The sequence below is a fragment of the Cygnus atratus genome, chromosome 15 (genome assembly GCF_013377495.2).
Source record: "Cygnus atratus isolate AKBS03 ecotype Queensland, Australia chromosome 15, CAtr_DNAZoo_HiC_assembly, whole genome shotgun sequence".
In the NCBI taxonomy this organism is placed as follows: domain Eukaryota; kingdom Metazoa; phylum Chordata; class Aves; order Anseriformes; family Anatidae; genus Cygnus; species Cygnus atratus.
The window spans coordinates 8,656,740-8,676,527 of NC_066376.1; the positions used below are offsets into that span (position 1 = coordinate 8,656,740).

At 37.7% G+C, this 19,788-nt stretch overlaps 1 protein-coding gene across 4 annotated transcripts in view; it reads right to left on the reverse strand.

Annotated features, from left to right (window-relative positions):
- IQCK (IQ motif containing K) overlaps positions 1-19,788 on the reverse strand; it is a 54,733-nt gene that overhangs the window by 9,816 nt on the left and 25,129 nt on the right. For all 4 annotated transcript variants that reach the window (XM_035548914.2, XM_050713918.1, XM_035548913.2 and 1 more), the window contains exon 8: positions 15,990-16,101. In XM_035548914.2, coding sequence (XP_035404807.1) covers positions 15,990-16,101 — 112 coding nt within the window. The remainder of the gene's footprint in view (positions 1-15,989; positions 16,102-19,788) is intronic.

The window sequence follows — 19,788 nt, forward strand, 5'->3', positions numbered from 1 at the left end:
ATTCCATCTGTTTCAACAAAATTTTGCTCATATTAAGACAATTTCATCTTGGCATGCTGGGCCCTTATGTAATCAACTTTTGATTTACAACAATTCACATGTCAAAGTAAAACTGTAATGCTAATGTGTTTCTAAATCAGTACCACACAATTTAATCCATGTTTTGTGATACTGGTGCGAAAACTAAAATTGAAATGGTGAATGCTTTTGTGTACGTTCTAAGTCTTGCAATTTGCTTCCCACTGCAACCATACAAAATAAAACATTCAATATTTAGCTTTCTAAAACATCCACAGAAATGAAAAAGTACACATCCATACTTCCCCAGCAAATACTCTGCTGTTCAATACAACGGAGAAAAATCTCCCCACCCAACCCAAAAGACATTATTTCTATGCATGGCATTTTTTCTTTTAAGACAACTTCAGCCCTCAGATACTGGTACATAGTTCTCAGTGCCAGCTGTGGGAGGTAGGCATGTGTAGCTGAGGGCAGAGTTGTTTGCTAGGAAGAAATCACTGGATTGTTAAAAAAAATAAAATAAAAATGAAAGCAACTGAGTTTCTTGCTTCGAAGAATTTTCACTGAAAGTCAGCAATGAGTCATACGGTTCACCTAGTATGTAAATATATTTTTGCCATTAAGGACAACAAGCAAAGTCAATAAAGAATAGTTTTTCTATGTCTCAGTGGAAAGAAGAATGTTATCCATGTGATTGCAAAGGGTCTGCCAAATGGGAAAAATCAGTCAAACAAAGAGCACAGGGTTGCTTGCTGGAGTAAACAATTCTAAATGAACAAAAGCTCTACATAAAAGTAAAACGTCCCACCCCCCTAGTGAAAGCTGTTTTCAAAGCTCTGTATTCTTTCAGAGTGCTGTAATACAGATTAACCTAATGTTTTTCTTCTGCTGATACAACAGTCTGGTTCCTCAGTCTACTTCTATGATAGAGCCTTCAGCTGTCATATTCTGTTCTTAATAGTTCAACATTTTACAAACCACTTTTTAACTTTTAAATATAAAAAAATGTTTATTCAGAAGATAGGTCTGTACTGTACACCTTTCACATCAAGCACATTTTTGGGGAATATTTATAAACATTATGTTAAAGGGAAAGAAGGCCAAACAAGCCCAAAAATCACCTTTTTTACATACAGTTTCAGGAGAGTTTAGTTATTCTTCTGAGCTATGCAACTGTAAACAGCAAACAAAGCCCTCTTGGTACACACCCAGAATATTGGGCTGCAACAGGCAAATGTGCTAATTTGTGGTGCTCAGAGTGCTACCAACCTGGAAGATCTCTGCTAGTAGAAAACATACTGGAAAGGGGATGTATGATGAGGAGGAAGCACAGACAATGCCTTAGAAACCCCAAATATGACCACGGTGGCAAGATATCTAATTACCTAACCTTCCTTGGTGGTGAGGCCTTTGCAACTATTTCATAAAAATGCAACAAGTTCAGACACCCCCGGGCTCACACATGCTGTTCCATATTAGAATGAGCAGGTGTTTTAGGGAGCTTCTAGCTTTAGTCAGGGGCATCCACGTCTTACCATAACCTGTGTTACTTAAGCATAACAATTCTGAATCACATCACACTAAACAGGAAGCACAGGTTGTCAGCATGAATCTGGATTGCAGACAGTTATTTAAATAGCTTTCGACATATACTTGCTTCCTATGCAGACAGAAAAGATGTCCTCAGGATTCAGATAGGCTGGAAAGACAGGGAAAAAGGCTGCCTGGCTAAGTCCTTTCACTAGAAATTTCCATTGGAAAAATGTATTTTTCAGGTTGTGACACCTCAAACTGAACTAATTTGCTCTGATATTTTTAAAGGCCTATGGAAGATCTTTAGTTGGCAGGTCAGCATAGCTCCCATGGAGTTTAGAACAATTTACATTAGCTGATAATCCAACACATTTTTTCAGACAACATGTATCTAGAGGCAGTGAATATTGTAAATGCCGATATGAACAACTAGCTTACCACCCTGCTACTCATATGCTGAATTTTAACCACTTAAGTCTTGGGAGTCCTGCCATTCGTTCAGCAGGAGCAAGAGAAAGACCCATCTCTACTTTCAATTGCCTTAAGAACATATTAAAGTTGAGCAGCACAGTTCCTGTTATATCCCTCTACCTCCTTAGTCACTCTGCAGTTCTGCTAGCAGATTACTGCCACTGCAGTGGCGTGGTTCTACTGCAATGGGGACAGCCTCTCTTTCTTTAGATTTCCTGCAGGCTGGGGAAAGGCATATGGACATAGCTGGGCAGAACATACTGCCTGAGGACGCCACTTATGCAGGGGAGATTGCTGCTGCCAGTCGCAGGGCAGTGCCAATAAAACCATTCTCACTGGAGGCTGGATTCAGGTCCCAAAAGTTCACACACCTTATCTCCCAAGTTGTTTGCCTAACAGAATGCATGAAAAAGATCTACAGAGAATGCCTAATCATTCATTATGCATTCATAGGAGGTGTAAGGTAAGACTTAAATACAAGTAAAACATGAGAATGAGAGGCATTATCACAGGATTTCATATTGTCTTGAAATATCTACTCCTGTTTCAAGACCTAAGACAGAGCAACTGAAACCCTTAGGTGCTATGACAGTAATTAAAAAAAAAAAAAAAAAAAAAGGAAAGGAAAAAAAAGAAAAGCCCAAGCAAGAAAAAATAGAGAACTTTTCAGGTGAATTTCTACAATTACTATTCAGGATGTGACACAAACAGTGTAAATGTGCAACTACATAAGGCAAATAATCTCTCCCACAGAATCTAATGCATTTATAACAGTTTCACTGTTTCTTGAAGATTTACTTGTGATGCTCACTTTTGAAATTGACAAATAGTATTGGGCATCTCACTTATTTCCAATGTTATGGTTTCTATCTGCACAGGTCATAAGGTTTCTACTGTCAGGACAGTTGAAGTTGGTGGTGGTATACAGCTGTCACATTACTGATTTTAACAATTCTTATTTTAAAATGCAGTGTTAATCTGATTAAACCCCACTTTAGTCACACACATGTTCTAAATCACACAACACTTCAACCCATCACTACAGTAAGAAGCACTAATGAAGACTGTGCTGAATTTCCTTGGAAGTGAGGTGAGGGTCTCTCCAAGCAGAACTGTTATATTTTTGATTTGCTGTTCCTACTGTAATAAACTTATCCGTTTGTTTGTTTGCCACGTTCCTTGGAAATGCAGCTCATTTAACGCAGTTTATTGTATACGTGTTGCAATGTTGAGGCACAGATGACAGCTAAAAGCGGCACTGGCATTGAATGTATTCGGATTTACTGTTTGAGGCAACTCCTTGGAATAGGATTTTCAAAAATCTGCGAAACTCCTGTTAGACATTTGAGGATTGCCTGCTTTAGCCTTTGTCCTTTTTATCTATGCATTAAGTTCAAACATCTTTACCATCCATTTTCGATAACAGAGGCAATTTTCCCTCATCTCAATGCACAAAAACAGAATCAGGACTGATGTTCTGGTTTAAGACTTGGCTGTTTCAGCCAAACAGTGAAGAAACTCTGACCTACTTTATACACTACTGTGTAATACAACTGGTTTGTGATAGTAGCTTATGAAAGGTTTATACCCACACTCCTGATTTTGTTTAAATCTTAAGAACTATGAGAATTACATTTAGTAATTTAAACAAGTGAAAACAGTAATGAAAAATACCACAGACTCAGGCTATAAGAAGATGAAAATCCATAAAAGAAAATCTATTGGAATAACTTATTAGCAAGGGCTTTGAGTAAAATATATATATAGAAAGGAGTTTCACCCCAGCCTCCCAATGAAATGCCAAAGAAGCCTGAACATGAAATCGGAGCTGCCAGCAATCTCTCTGAAATAAGACCCAACTTTTAAAGAGACAGCTCTTTATAAAGTGTGTATAATTTTAGCCTCTTACTACTGGAAGTTAACATGCAGGCAATTATTAGTGAAACCTTCCACTTCAGGAAACCTTCAGTCACTAGTAATAGCAAAGTGATACATTATAAAAAAGATACTTAAAAAAATAAAATACACTGAAACCTATGCCCACAGACATGCCTGCTACTCATGAACCTTAATGGAATCACCAGATCACTCATCAGACGATGCTTTTGTAAAAAGGACACAGAAAAGTGATAGGACAAACCTTATTCTCCAAAGCAACAACAGAGTTTGTAAAATACTTCATCTTCCCGTAATTACACTTGCTGCAAAGCCACATATGAGGCAGCACCAAGTCTGAAATGAAAGCAGCAGAGCACAGGTGATGCCAGAGCAGCCCACCACCCAGAAAGCTTGCTTTCTGGTGACCGGTCTGCCCAAAATTTTTCCAAAATACCAGGCACATGCAGTCATGCTGGCTGCATTTAATTCCTTCAGAGAACAAACAATGTCAGGGAATTTGTTTATTCACTTAGGATCAAATTAGGGAAGTGTAAGATGACATACAGGAGACCCCCAAACACCAACAACCAGCAATGCAGATGAGAAAAAGGACTGAAAGATGTCTAGCAGTATTTGTGTATGTAATGCTACAAGGAGAAGCTGGGAGAGCTGGGGATATTCAGCCTGGAGAAGAGAAGGCTCTGAGTGACCTTACTGCAGCCTTTCAGTACTCAAAAGGAACTTATAAAGAAGATAGAGAGCAACTTTTTACACAGGCAGACAGTGATAGATCAAGGGGAACGGTTTTTAAACTAAAAGAGGGGAGATTTAGATTCAAGGTTAGGACGAAATTCTTCCCTCAGAGGGTGGTGAGGCACTGGCACAGGCTGCCCAGAGAAGCTGTGGGCGCACCATTCCTGGGGGTGTTCAAGGCCAGGCTGGATGGGATTTGGGCAACCCGGTCTGGTGGGTGGCAGGAGGTAGAACTGGATGGGCTTTAGGGTCCCTTCCAACCCAACCATTCTGTGGTTCTATGAATACATAATGCTTTCCTAATATTTGGACAGGAAAGTTAAGAATTCATTATTCAAAATCTTTAAATTTGTTAAATATCTGGATGGCATTTTTCCCGTTCAAGGTGTACAAAGAGGAAAGCACTGACACCCATTAAACTACATGAACAACTGAGATGGACACCTGAGTTTAGGAGAGAACAAACTACAAAGAACTAGATATACTGGGGACTGTATGCTAATGACTGCCCAACTGTCCTCCAAACCACTCAGTGACCTGAGATTCATTAAAAGAAAGCCCCAGAAACACAACAGGTTAAGCAAGAAGATGCAGGACGCAGAGAAAAGCCCAGAAGGAAGGCAACCAGCACATCTTCAGCAGGAATCGATCAATGCGGGTTTTGCAAGTAAATAGCTGAGATTGAAAAAGAGTCATGAAAATGGAAAGAAGCTGACAAGAAGCAGACAGAAATAATTCCAGAGTGCCAGGACCCCAGCAACAAGCATTTGGGGAATTACAGGCAGAAGCCATTTGGGGCAGAAAACTAGAATGCCAGATTTGCTGGGCAGCTTCACAAATGCTGCACTTACACGCATGAATCCCTCTTCTTTCTGAGGCATTTCCTATGTGGAAAACATGGTAAGTTCTGTAAAGTCACTAAACGTAAACTCTCACAGACTAAACCAAGTGATCAGGTTAAAAAAATAATAATTAAAAAAAAAAAGTTACATTAAAAAAGACACGAGTAATACCAAAGAGAAACTTGAGGCAAGCAGCTTGAACGTTCTGCAATCTGTCATCTGCTTCTTCACTGATCTGCAAGTCATATTTTAAGATTCCACTTGGTTCATGGTCCTTCTTCCCGTCTCTTTTTTTTTTCCTCAACCAAAAGAGTCTCAAGTCTAGCTTTGCTGCAGAAATATTTGGAGGTTTTACTTCTTACTTGATACCATCCTTTTCTTCAGGCTTTTAATACATCTCACAGTTAGAAACAGAAATTTGCGTACCTGAATACAACCCCTCTGAATTTTCAGTAAAAATATAGCATTTTTTCACTACTATCTTGAAAAAGGCCAAAAGAAAAAACCTGCAAAGCCCATGAAGAATTTCTGCTCTCCTTTAAAACAGAAAAACAATCCAACAAAATATATTTCTATAATCACAGAACAAGCACCAAATTGCAATCGTCTTTTTTCCATTACAAATTGTTATTAAAAACTGCAATGATGGGTAAAAGCACAATTATGGCACTAGAGGAATAGTTCAGACTTGTGCTGGCAGATAACTGCTGTGCCTGTGTAAGCTCAGTTCAGAGGATCACATATTTTGTAGCTTATCTAAATTGCCATCTTCAATTTTTTTCTTTTCCAAACATTCCCACTGTAGTTTCAGAAATGAAATGTTCCTGTAATCTTTGTAACTTTTCAGAGATGTCTGAGTCTGGGGTGTGGACCAATAAAGCAGAATCTACATCATGAGTCTTATGACTTTTATCACTACATTCTCAGCTGTTAGTGCCAAGATTAAACATTCAGAAACATCCCAAGCATCTTGAATTAGGCTTGATGAAAAACACCACATACTCACTGCTTTGTTCCTGGATTTTCTTTCATTTTTTAAAAAGAAATTGTAATGTCTTTTGTGTCACTGAAAGCTTAAATGTTTACTTTTATTTCAAAAGCAATAACATATATGAATCCATTTAAAATCATTTTGAATATAGCACCTTAAAAGTGTAAAACCATGGAATATGGGCAGGTCCCCACTTATAAGAGCTCCATAATGAGATGAATTAAAGAATTACAGCTACAGTTAAAGGAGGGCAGATAAAATTAGAAAAAAATCACTTTAATATCACCTGAAAACATGACTAAATTTCAACCACCTTCGATCAAAGCAGAAAAAAAATATGAAAGGAGGAGATGGTCAAATAAAAATGATGAATTCCTTACATTTTATGGAGCTGAATTTTCATAAACCACAGAGGTACAGTTTTTAAGAGATTCATTAGCTACTCGGACTGCCTCTTAAGCTAATCCAACATTACCACCTACAGTACATTTAAAATATATTTTTAAACCCTAGCATAAGGTGCTCCATTTGCATATAACCCCTTTTTGGTATTTTTGGGGGGAAACTACTCAGTCTGCAAACATGCAAGCAACTGTAGGTCACAGGTTTGTTTATGAAATGAATTCCAAGAAGTTTCATTATGTAAACTTTTTTTTTTCTGGGACCAATTTTAATATTTTTCCCTTCCTCAATTCATTCTGTGGTGATATGACATCATTATGTAGTGCAATACGATTATGACACAGCCGTCCTTCAAAAGTACACAAACTAGACTTCCTCCGTTTGACTTGACTTGGTAAGCCTATTCAATTTTCAAATCCTACTTCATAATTCAGGTGGAGACACATTACAGCTGTAGGAGTGACTGCATTTCCTTGCTTCTTGACAGTGTGCATCTGTTCCTGCTCCAGCACAAGATGTGCTCCTAAAATATGCAGCCTATTCTCCCTTTTATCTGCAGCCTCATTCATGTTTTCAAGGATTTTCCAATGACAGAACACCTACATTTTGAGTTCTTCAGCACGATGCTGGTTGCATCTTCCCAAGGGAAAAGTCTTTGTTTGCAAGCTCTCCGTATAGGTAAGTAATAACTTCTACTGCTAAAGGAGAAATATAGCTTGGAAATCAAATGGTGCGTAAAGGAATATTCCCTCCCTGATCTGGAAATCAACTCTCCCCACCTGCTGTGAAGATTATTTTGTTTCTCAGTTTGGTTTAAGTAGATTTTCCACACACTGTGTACATTCACTGCACCTTGCAAAGCCAAGACTACAGTTGACGTCTAAGAACTGGTAGCTAATAGGGTTGCAAAATTTTTTTTTTAAACATAAAACCAAGAATGTTTATTTTTTCTACTACTCCTCCTAAGAACAATGCTTTTTAAACATAAAAATTTACTAATTTTACCCAGGTAAGAAGAAGAAAGGAAAGCCCTTACGAAAAAAATAGCAGAAAGTACTAGACAGTGTATGTAAAGAACTAATTTTTTCAACAGCACACCAGCAGAGAGAAATAATTGTTGTAGCAGTCTGTCTTTCACCTAAGCAATGCATTAAGATTCAGGTATTTTCAAAAACAAAAGCCAAGTATTTTCAACTTCCTTTCATTGTACGACATGTACGTTTTCATTTCCAGCAGTGTCTCATCAGTACTGCATCTGCAGAAGGTACTGCTCAGCATCACAATGGCACGGGTTTCATCCACTGCATAGAGGCACAGACCTGATCAATCAGGCCATTAACCAAAGACCTATTTCTTTTTAAAAGCACTAAAGCAAAACCACATCTGGAGCTATGCGGGATACCAGCTAGAAAGCAAGAAAATACAGCAAATTATGTCCAGTTTGAAATGGGTGTTTTAGGCTGCAGGTATTGACAAAATTAATATGGGCAGCCCTACATAAATGCAAGCTGGGAAAAGAAGCTCTCCTAAACAAACAATCTAATGGTAGATCAGTAGCCTCATGAAACCAAAAGCAGCCCTTCCTATGGTGTTTGCTACTGTCACATCCTGCCAAGTACGATCCCAGACAACAGGCAGGTAAATGAAGCAGCTATTTGAATACATTTACATTAAAGTAATTTCAGCAAACTGGAATAATGAAATCAGAAAGGCCATCATCTTCAGAAAAAAAAAAAAAAAGAAAACAAAACAAGCTCATTTACTGTTCACTCATATCCTTCGGAGGGTTTTTTGTTTGTTTGTTTGTTTTTAGTAGCAGTATTTTATGGTGAAGTGAATATTTTTAAAAACTTTTGTAAAACGTTTTGGAACAAATTTATCCCATCAGTTGTGCTAAACCAGTGGGGCTATACAGAGGAGGTTTCTGTTTCTCCCTACAAGCCTAACTCAGTAAGCCACTCAACTGAGCCTTGAGTGTTATGCTTCCCTCTACGTTTTCAGTCTGGAAGTAGAAACTGTTAAGAGTAAGTACTTTCACACCTTAAATATAGACCTTTTTTTTGGAATGGAATTTTACAGCAGTGGAAGAGTGGAGCAAACAAAGTGCCAGCTAAGTACGTTATAGCTTTCTGATCTCAGGTAGGGGCTGAAAGAAACATACCTGTTTCTTTCCACTCAAAAAGAAATTTAGCAGCTCTATGTACTAAGAGTTCCACAGTCCTGCAGGATGCTATTCATTTCCCCACTTCCTTTTCTACAGTAATTTTTATGCAGTTTTCACACATTATATCCTAGAATACTCCTCAAAACTACCAATAACTAGTATAGAAGATATAAGGAAAGAAGAATAATGAGTTACAAAGTAAAAAAGAAAAAAAAAGAAAAGGGAGAGACAGAGAGAGATGCTTTTAAATGTGTTTTGAAGTGTGGGGAGAGTCAGTGGTTTATATGAGGTTACATTACATCCTGGCCTACCGAACCAAGCAGACATACCACGTAGGGTATGGTTTCATATGACACAGTAGGCACAGGACAGATTAGCTGATCTAAAAGCCAGCTGCCATCACACGTGGGCAGTTTTCCTTGCCTCTATTACTGCTGCACCATTTCCCTTACACTGGAGCTGAGGGCTGTGTCATTACAGGGCCAGTCAGCTGGGCGGGCTGATCCAGCAGAACACTAACCCAGAGGGCTGAAGAGCAGAGCTGGGAGCAGTGCTGTGGCAGGTCAGCCAGCTGAACCGACTCACCACAAACAGCCATGATTGTGAGAGCTGGGAAAAGGAAAGGACAGCACAAACCGTGGTCAAGGAAGCATAGGACTACCTTTTCAATGGGCATGTTGTTGGTCACCCTAGCCACCCAAGAAAAATCATACTTCGGGTCCCTACTTAAAAAAAATAAACAACACTCAAAAAGTGTTTTGTTCGGGTTACATTCTAACAAAAATTATAATTTCACTATTTGTTTCAATGATGATGAATACACTTACTGAAAATGAGAAAATAAATTAAGAATGCCTTTGTTTTTTTTTTTTTATTACAATATAATGCCTTTGGACTTTTTTATTATGATACATCTACATTTCTAACTTCCTTTTGATATCCTTTTTAAGCATCACACTGGTCAAGAACATACAAACATACTTTTATAAAATTATAAGTATTTGCCCGAAACATACCCGTGAAATAAGGTACATGTAGCATTGTGCTGAAAGCCACAACACAGCAGAATCTGACTGTTAGCTTGCATTTTGGCTGATATTTTCACAGAAGGTATGCTGATCTTTCTAGTAGTGTCAATAGAATCGCATTACTCCTTGAGTCAGCGTTTTCTAAAAGCTATTTGGCAGCTCACCATTCATCCCCTACAGTTAGATTCAACACTATTTACAGCATCTACTAAACAGAGTTAGTCGTACACAAATTTAAGAGAGACTTCATTGTTATTCTTAATGTAGTTAACTTTGTAATACATCGATATATTTGTTAAAAAAAAAGCTTTTCTCCTTTTTCTTTTGATCATGAATCCCATTGCTCTATTTGTGACATCTGAGTTTTTTGTAACAACAAGCGCTTTGTCCGGTTTAATGCAAAGAGCTCAGCCGTTTAATTAAACGGGAGATTTCACAGTAACTCAGTTCAACCAAATGCCTAGAAAGACGAGCTTAAAAGGTAGTTGTGTTATGCTATTCATTACTGTATGAGCACTCAGAACCCACTTCAGTGCAAAGCCAGCTGGGTTAGATTGAATCACTGATGAAGGCAGCTTTACCCAAACTTGTTGATTTTAGAGTGAAACAGGGTTTAACAATGTTAATAAACAGCAGAATAATAATAGCAGAAATAAGAGCAGCTGGAGCACTAACAAAATTAATTAAGGCATTACAGCTGAGATGGATAATGAAAACCCCTGGACAGTAACTTCTTTAACTAGTACAGCTGTTTCCAGATAGCCATCTGTCTGTGCCCCCCGGCTATTTTATGTACGGATACTCTTAAATTAACTTAGCAGGGCTCAGTTAAATCATTACAGAAACAATTTCATAATATTGCAACCTAATGTGATATAAACAATAAGAATTAGCACTGGTTTAAGAAAAAAAAATGAAAAGGAGCAATTTTACAACATACTTTGAAGTGGTGGTACAGCTATGTGTCCTATAGTCCTAAAATAATTAATCTGATGACAGGAAAGCTCTATGAGGGTGATTAAAAGGAAATTTGTTTTTCCTTCTGAAATAATTGGTAAAGAAGGCAAAGGAAATCTTATCACTGCATTACTCTCCAAAACAACCTAAGTACAGTTTATAGAAAAATTCATTTTCTTCAGAGACAGTTTTTTGAATGAATCCAGCTGCCAAATGGCACAGGCCGCTCCCCCAGTCCCCACTTTTCTTACTCCCAGCATTTTGAAGATGGCTTCATCTTATCTTCTGAAAACATACTTTGAATTTCAAAAAAGATCTACCTGTATCTTGTTTTTTTTAAAGATATCTACATTCTTAAAACTCTTATTAAACCGTAGTAAATAGGCTATGAAATCCCACAAAGACTTAAATAAAATGTTGGTCACTCTACCAGAATTTTCTTTACATATAGTTAGGTCTGCTAGAAGACAAGCACTTATGTTGGATGGATTTTATTTTTCATTATTTCTGTATACTGGTACTAATTACTGTTTTATTTCATCTGCCAACTCTAAGTTACTAAAACTATGAATTCTGCATGCAAACACCCCACATATATATACACACACATACAGATGCATTTTTTTTCCCTATTGTTATGTACTATTTCACTCCTCAGAATGAATTATTTTCAGCTATAAAATATCCCTTGAGCAATTGCATGGGTTGGTAAATGAAACCTGACTTTTGTGGATTAAAATTGCAATATAATATGAATAAATGTTTGGAAAATCTATGCAGCTCTCATAACAAATTGCTATCACAAAAAAAATAAAATCATGACACTTCTGTTTTCAGTATTTGTACTAAAACATATACTGCACTGAAGAAAATTCTTCATGTTCTGAACATTTCACAGTGAAGTGAAGCATTGACCAAAAAGTCCTGCATATAGCAAAGTGCAGACACAGAAAAGTGTGCCAGCTCATAACACTTTGCATTATATAATGCTGAAATAGCAAGGCAACCAAGGAGGCCATGATACATAAAGGAAGGTTTTGAACATGATGTCTTTTGAAAAATTACTCTTCTATGACAGCTTTAACTTTTCTTTTTCCTTTTTACAGATTTCATTGTGTGCAAATACTCCTAGCTGATACTTAACTGATTTTATTATTTAAAAAATTCTACTGTGAGGCTTCTGCAGACCATATTCACACTTAAGCCTTCACAGCTGAAATAGAACAGCCAGGAACAGCTTTGATTGTGGTCCTTGCTGTTGGCAGAGATGTGCAGAACCATAAGGGTGTTGTCATTCATTACTGTCTTTGTTAGTTCTGGACTGCCTCTCAGAGTATCTAAATACCCCCTCAAAGAAATCTACTCCTATTTGTACTGGCACCAGCACTGTTATCAATGCAGGCCAGTCCTTCTTATGCAAACAACAGTGAATACTGGGAAGAAGCACTGGAAGAATGTCATGCATTTTGGAGTGTATGCAGAACACCAACTAGTTCTGCCATCAGTGTTAGACAAGTAGGTTTCTCCATTGGATACTTTCTAGTGAACTGAGGTTTTAATACATACACCATAAATCTTCCAAGATCACAATGAAAGCAGATTTCACTGGACATATTCCATTAAATAACACCACGCAGCTGAAGCTAGCCTGCAGGAGCTTCCATCCAGCTCACATTTTCCCTGGATATCATGAAGAATGGCTGTTTGGGCAGGAAACCACCTCCAACAGGAAACTGCTTTCCTCGCACTTGCAAACATGCAAACCACAGAACTATCCAGTGGCTGCTGCTGCTATCACCATCTGTTAGTACAGGGAAAGCAGAACCGGAGTCAGACCTCCCTCTGTGTAAGAGCTTTGTCTAATGTAGGTAAGCCGGGAGCAGTTGCTGAGGTTGTCCAGGCCCTGGGCATGGCAGATGCAGTACTAGGACGTGACTCTTGCATCTGCCAACATTAAATCACCTGGTGGTACCAGCCTGTGCATGTGATTGGCAGGTAAGCGCTGCAGATGACAAGAGGAGGAGACACATAGAGGCAGCTTCTTAACAGCTTACCTTGTCCGACAGGATGACAGTTGCCACTGGTTCATTTCGTATTATGTGATAAAATTTATTATTATGTGATTATGTAGATTACTTCAGAAATCCAGAGCAACAAGTTAAAACATTCACTTCCAGTACTGCCTGTTTGCAAGTGGGTTTAAATACTTTTCCACTTCACACAATAGAGGAGAAATTGTGGTACAACAGCACCATGTATTAAGACCTCTATTTGAAAGATTTATACTATAACTACTGCACCTTGTGTCCGTTAGAAACATCCAGTAGGAATACCTACTCACCCAGTTGTGATTGCAGAAATAGTTGGTGTTTTACATAGACTTCAGACTACTTAACAGCAAACTTAACACTGAGAAACTGCAGCATTACCCTGACTGGATCGCTTCTTAACTAGTGCTATCCAACAGCTATACAAGTGTAACTAGGAAACAATTGGAAAGAAGTTTAAGGAATCAAGGGCTTGTCAACAGGGAATCTTGAAAATATGGAGACCTTACCCATTTACAACTTTGTGTTTGCTGGTATTATGAAAATGTAGCCCATCTGGAATTGCCAGGATTTCACACACAAAAAATCTAGCATTAGTTTAAAATGTTGTTATTAGCCCCAAGCGCCTATTACATTTATTTTATATGAAGGAAAAACGACATCAAAATATGGAAAGCTGAAAACAAGGTGCTACTTTGTAATTCCAGTTGTTACAATGATTGTTATTAGTGACAGATTTCCCCCTTCACCTTTAGGCAAACTTTTCTACAGAAGATTACAAGCACAAAGGGAAATGTTTGGAACTTTCATGTCATCCTTTTAAGCCTGATCTACTTGTGACTGGATAGATAGACTGGATGCACAATAAAAAGTGAAAGAATAATTGCAGTGCATTAGGTTAATGACTTGACTGCTGTTAATTCCTTTGGCATTTACTGAGCATGGACTATTTTATAATTAAACTGCTTGGTAGAAAAGTTTCATTGTATCATTTATTAAAAAGCAGGACGATTTTGAAATTAGCAGTAGCCACAAAAGGTTTGACGACTGAAGTTACTGAAGAATTGCAAGACTCTAATTATATACAGCAAGCCCTAATTGCTACAGCAGTGATATTACTAAGTACTCTTTATGTACGGACATCCTTACTGTAGTTTCTAAAACAAAGCATACTGTGAGAATGTCAAGCACTCAGTTCCAGAATACCCTATTTCGTATATGTGCATGAATACAATAACTCCACATAATTAAGAAGAAGAATTAGCTTGCAAACAAAATTCTGAAAGAAACAACATTTGAATGAAGCCACAGTAGGAAAAATTCCATGTCTCAGCTTGGACTTTAAATGTCTAGGAATCGGGCATGTGGCTCAAGAAGTCTAACCAATAAAGCAGTGACAAGGCCTGTAGGTGCAGTGAAGAGAAACAGCTCCAAATGCGGACCTACAAATATGCAGTGCTTCAGTAAAAATGCCTAGGTCATTTGACAACACTGAGACCAAAGGTAACCCATTACAATGAAGCTGCCCAATTCCAGACTGCGCATCAGCGATTTTCTGCCTCTTGAAATCCAGAATTGTTGATTTTTCTGGATAATTGGTATCTAACCGACCACCTCTCAGTATTTTTAAAAACTTTCACAGAAAACTGATTCTAAACTCCCTTACCCTACAAGAATTCAAACGTAAATCTCTCTTTTCCCAGTGAAGTCCCACGAACGCCAGGCTCAGAATTAGGCCACTGACCCTTTTGTGGTCTGAGCTGAGGAGGTCTAAGACTTGCCCCTGACTGTTAGCTCCTACCAATCATCCGGAGGCTGGCATTTCTTCAGCTGTGAACAGTAACCAGCTATGAGAATACCACCTCAAATTCTGCTCCGTTTAACCAAGCTGTGGGCTTCTGAAAGGGATTATTCCTCTCTCCCCGAGCTCACTTCCTCTGTTGTGGTACATACAGGGATCACGTGGAAACGATGTTGTAGGAAACTAACAGCAAAACCTCTCACTGATCCAAACCCATGGTGCACTTGCACAATGGCTGAAATTGATGTAAGAGATACGGGGTGGGACACCCCTTCGGGCAGGTCAGAATGAACGACCACACAATGGTGACTGGTAAAACAGAATTTTCCCTCTCAAGAGCTCACGAGCCATATAGCTGAATGACCTCTTCTACTGACTTGTAATTCACATCCCTACGTGTATCACATGTGAGTCTAGCCACAGAGGCTGAAAAAATGTGGACTGGTTGAGGAGCTAGCGAATCCTCCTGCGTTGTTGTTAGACAAAGAGAGCAGGCGCAGAAAAATCATTATTATACCACTGTGTCTGAGTAAGTAAAGAATAACTTCAGCCCTGTCAGTAAGGCCTTGTACACAATCAGAGCAAAAAGGAAACATGGTGCAGTGCTGGTTCTTAAAGCAACCTGGCCTCATATCCCTTGGCAATTATATATATATATAAGAACAGTACAGGCCAACTTCTGTTATAAATAACTACAGGAAAATGCCAGTAGAACATTTACCAGATAGAAATACTGCAGTTCAGAAAAACTACAATACAACCTGTCTGGTAAAAATCAGTACTCAAATGTTGCATAGCTGGTAGAAGTTTAATCCTGGCCTAGGAAATACTGTGCCACTACGTTATCATAGCCCTGTGAAGTTACCGAGCTTTGGCCCTGTATCATACTTTCCATGGGCACTTTCCGCTAGACAAGTGACTAACTTACACAGTAACGGTAAAGAAATAGCCAGGCATTTCCGCCAGACATTGCCTTCTTTTGTCACTGATGATCAGTGTTCCACCGTGTGTCTTATTTCTTAATACAACTTGAAGTATAACAATTAAACATTTAATGTAAAAAAAAAAAAAAAATCATTACAGTAATTTAATCCACTTACCTTTGGCTTCCTGCTTAGTCCAGAATTCTTCCACTCTTTGAGAAATGTTTTCTTCCTCTCTCAACTGTTTTTGCCACTGACGTAGCTCTTGCACTTCCATATTACAGCGGACCTGGAAGAGGAAAACAGAATATTCAACTAAAATTATGTACATTCGTGTTACCCAAGATGACAAGAGGTATTTTTTCTGTGGCTGGGCAAATATGTGACATACATCCTTTTTGCAGGGCTTGATATAAAAGTATGATCCCAGAGGTTTACAGTTTTCAGCTTAAACAGAAATAAAAGCCACATAATTGACAAACTCCTTTGAAAACATAAATATGCCAATTAGGGGATCATTTTGATTACCGAGGACTCCTGAGAATGTGATTGCAGTGAGACACTCATTCTTTGAGTTAATTAAAATTTAAAGCATTATACTGAAGGGTATTAGTGCCTTTAGAAAACCACAACACTATAAAACCAGCCCATTGACCAACATAATAGAACAGAAGAGGCACATGAAGGGTCATACAGCAGGAAATTTATTCCAGCAAATTGATTCACACCTGCTACCAGCTGCAAATAGGCTTACCGACAGTCTCAGCCACACAATTTTCACAAACAGGAGGGCCATTAATCCGTTATTTAAAGTAATTGGAATGCATTACATGGTATCCATTCTTTGGCAATCACTCCTATGAAGAGCCTAATCCTGCTTCCAGTCAAAATGACAATAGTAACAGGCCTTGTCCCCATTTAAGTTGAATTCCTCTTTTATTGCTTTTGTACTGGTATGGATTCTACTAACATAAGAAAGAATTTAGCTTTTACCAGTCTACTTAAACTTGCTCTAAGCAAGACTTGATTAAATAGCAGTATGTTGCCTGTCATATACCTTGGCATTCACACAGTTACTACCTCCAGTGTTCGAGCAAAAATCCAGAATAGATACCATCCCTTGGACAACAGCAGGAAGGGGACATGCTAGTATTTGCTTAAACAATGGGAAGTTTTTATTCTCTTAGAGTCACATTCAAATTATAATAGAATTATTTAAAATGGAGTTTCTGTTTTTTTTTTTTTCCTAATTGCTACATAGATGAAATGTCATTACGCTTTAGGACTTAATGTCCTAGTTATTCAGGCTGAAATTGCGTAACATGGTAGAAACAAGCAGCAATAAGCTTGGTTTCTCCTGGACATGTTTCTACTTTCATGAAGCTGACTACTTAAATTTTCTAGTGACTTTCTTATATTTATTTTATTCTTACATGATATGGTAATGAGTTTGCTGTGTGATTTGAACTCTATTACTCCACTCCATTACATTCCAGTTTTCACATGCTTTCCTGAAATGCACACAGCGCAAAAGAGAAGGATGCAGTTTTCCACTTGTTAAAAACATTAAACAAAACAATATGAATTATTTAGCAAAAATATTCTTTCCACACAGAATTTCTCCTTTGTGGTGCAACCATGAAAGCAACAGACAGCAACTGTACTCCAAGCGTAGTTTTCAATCCACTTCAGAGAAGATAACTTGCCAGATTTCAGATATATATTTCAGTGCACTGACAGAGCAGAAATACAATGCAAGGTTGTATGATCAGTACAGACAGGGAAGACTTTTACTTAGTGACTTGACATCAGATACCTCTCAGGCCTCTTAAAATATCCCATCATACTAATACAGGTATGTATTATCTTCTATAAAAGATATATTTAGTTCTTTCAAGGTTAATATAAAATTTTTAAAATTAATTACAATGTTATTAGCTAAAAAAAACATATTATTTTTTTTTAATTAAAACCATCAAATAATGTTTCAAAAAATACAATATATTAATATATTAAAATACTGCAAGGTCCAATATCAAAACCAAGAAATGAACGTGAGCTCCCAGATTTTTAGAAATGTGAAAGAAAAAGGAATGTAAATCTGTCACTTTCAGTAAAACAGGTGATAGGAACTTAGCAGAATCCTATCTATGTGTTCCAAATATTCTTAACGAACTCTAATTTAGCACAGCTCTGATAATTTAGCAGAAAGTAGCCTCTATTTTGTAAATCAGAGTACAATTCTAGCATGATTAAAAAGCCATGACTCAGCAGCCAAATCTCCAGGTAAGTAATCTAAGGTTCAAATCTTGCCCAAACAGCTGATGACTCTCCTGCAGATCAACAAAGCATGAAGCACTGAAGGAGTCTAACAAAGAACTGAGAGAAAGCCTAATGTGTCTCTTTAAAAACCCAAGTCACCCGACTGAATCTACACTTGCTGTTAAGAACAGCAAATATTTGCGTGACCTTCTAGGTTTCAGCCTTTGCTAGTCACCACACCTTCCTGGAAAGGAAAACAAATTATGACAGCAAAAGCATGAGAACTCTTTGTAAGACATAAAGATAAACCCACTTCAATTTGGATTTAATTTTTGCTCAAACGATATTTATACACAAAATAGCACTGAATATTTACCTAATGCTGTCCAGTCTAAGCTCCATAGTATTACAAGATTTACATAGTCAAAATATACTGTGTTCAATATATCAATATATGTCAGTTATACAAAATATACTAGGTTCAATGCTTGTATATAAAAAAGGATAGCACTATGGAAGGATAACACTAAAGCTTTGGACAGAAACATTAGATAAAATTCTATTAATGAAAAATTCCTTCTGCCTAGAATAGTTATGCAAACTGTAAATATTAAAAAGACCCCAGAGAATAAATGGCACTAAGCACATATTCAGCAGTAGAAGAGTGAAGATATACATTTTCTTGAATTGGAGAAGTGACTGGAAAATTGATACCTACCAATCAAGGGTTTTCATCAGATATTGGAGTACTGCCTTGGCCCATGACAGATGAATGGAACGTCAATAACAGAGGAAGTAAGAAGTAAAGAGAAAAATCTGATGAAAGAGCTGTCAAAAGCCTTATTCCAGCTGTTCTTGCTTGCCTCAAAGAGACCTCTCAAGATGAAATCTTCCTTTCTGATCTCCTCAGAGTACTATGCAAGACCGTTCTGGTGTGTCTCATATATACACGTGCAACAAATGACATTATCATTACTCCTTTGGACTACAGTGGTTACCCAATATTATGTTATTTAGTCCTGGAACTTCAAGACTGTTTCTGCCAGGAATGGGAAACAGATAATTTTAATTAAAGTTTCTTTGGAGCAAGCCTTCATATTTGTAAATCAAGCACAAGATTTCCACAGTCACAATGGATGTGGCAACAGCAAACTGCCTTTTTGCTCAAAACCCCCTACACCTTTCTTTATGACAAGTTCTACACCCAGAAACCTTTTCCATTAGGGTCACACAATAGCTACTATCACTTCCTGGTGGCTTTCTTCTGCTTAGGTCCTAATCTAACATTCTGCAGTCTAATTAGTTTTCTCCTTTTTACCAGAAAATGGTTATGAAAGTAATTGGATTGCTGTTTGTCTTTCAGAGTGCAGCCTAATGTTTCTGTAGCCAACACAGCTTTTTATTATGGGATTTAATTCTTGATTAAACTTGAAATAAGTACTCATAAATGTCTTTGTATGAAAGATTCTAGCAAAGACTTTGTGGATGACAGACATTAATTATTATTACCACAACAAGTATTTTTCTGAAACCTGCTTCAGATAAGGACGTATGTACCCTTTTAATTAACTTTTTGTTATCAGAAAGTGCTCAATATTCTGTACCTACAGGATTCTTTTTCTTCACATAGAAAAATCCTTACTGCCTGACACCTTGTTTTTGCTGAATCTCATGTGGTTTTGATACTGGCACATGCAGACAGCTACATGTGGCA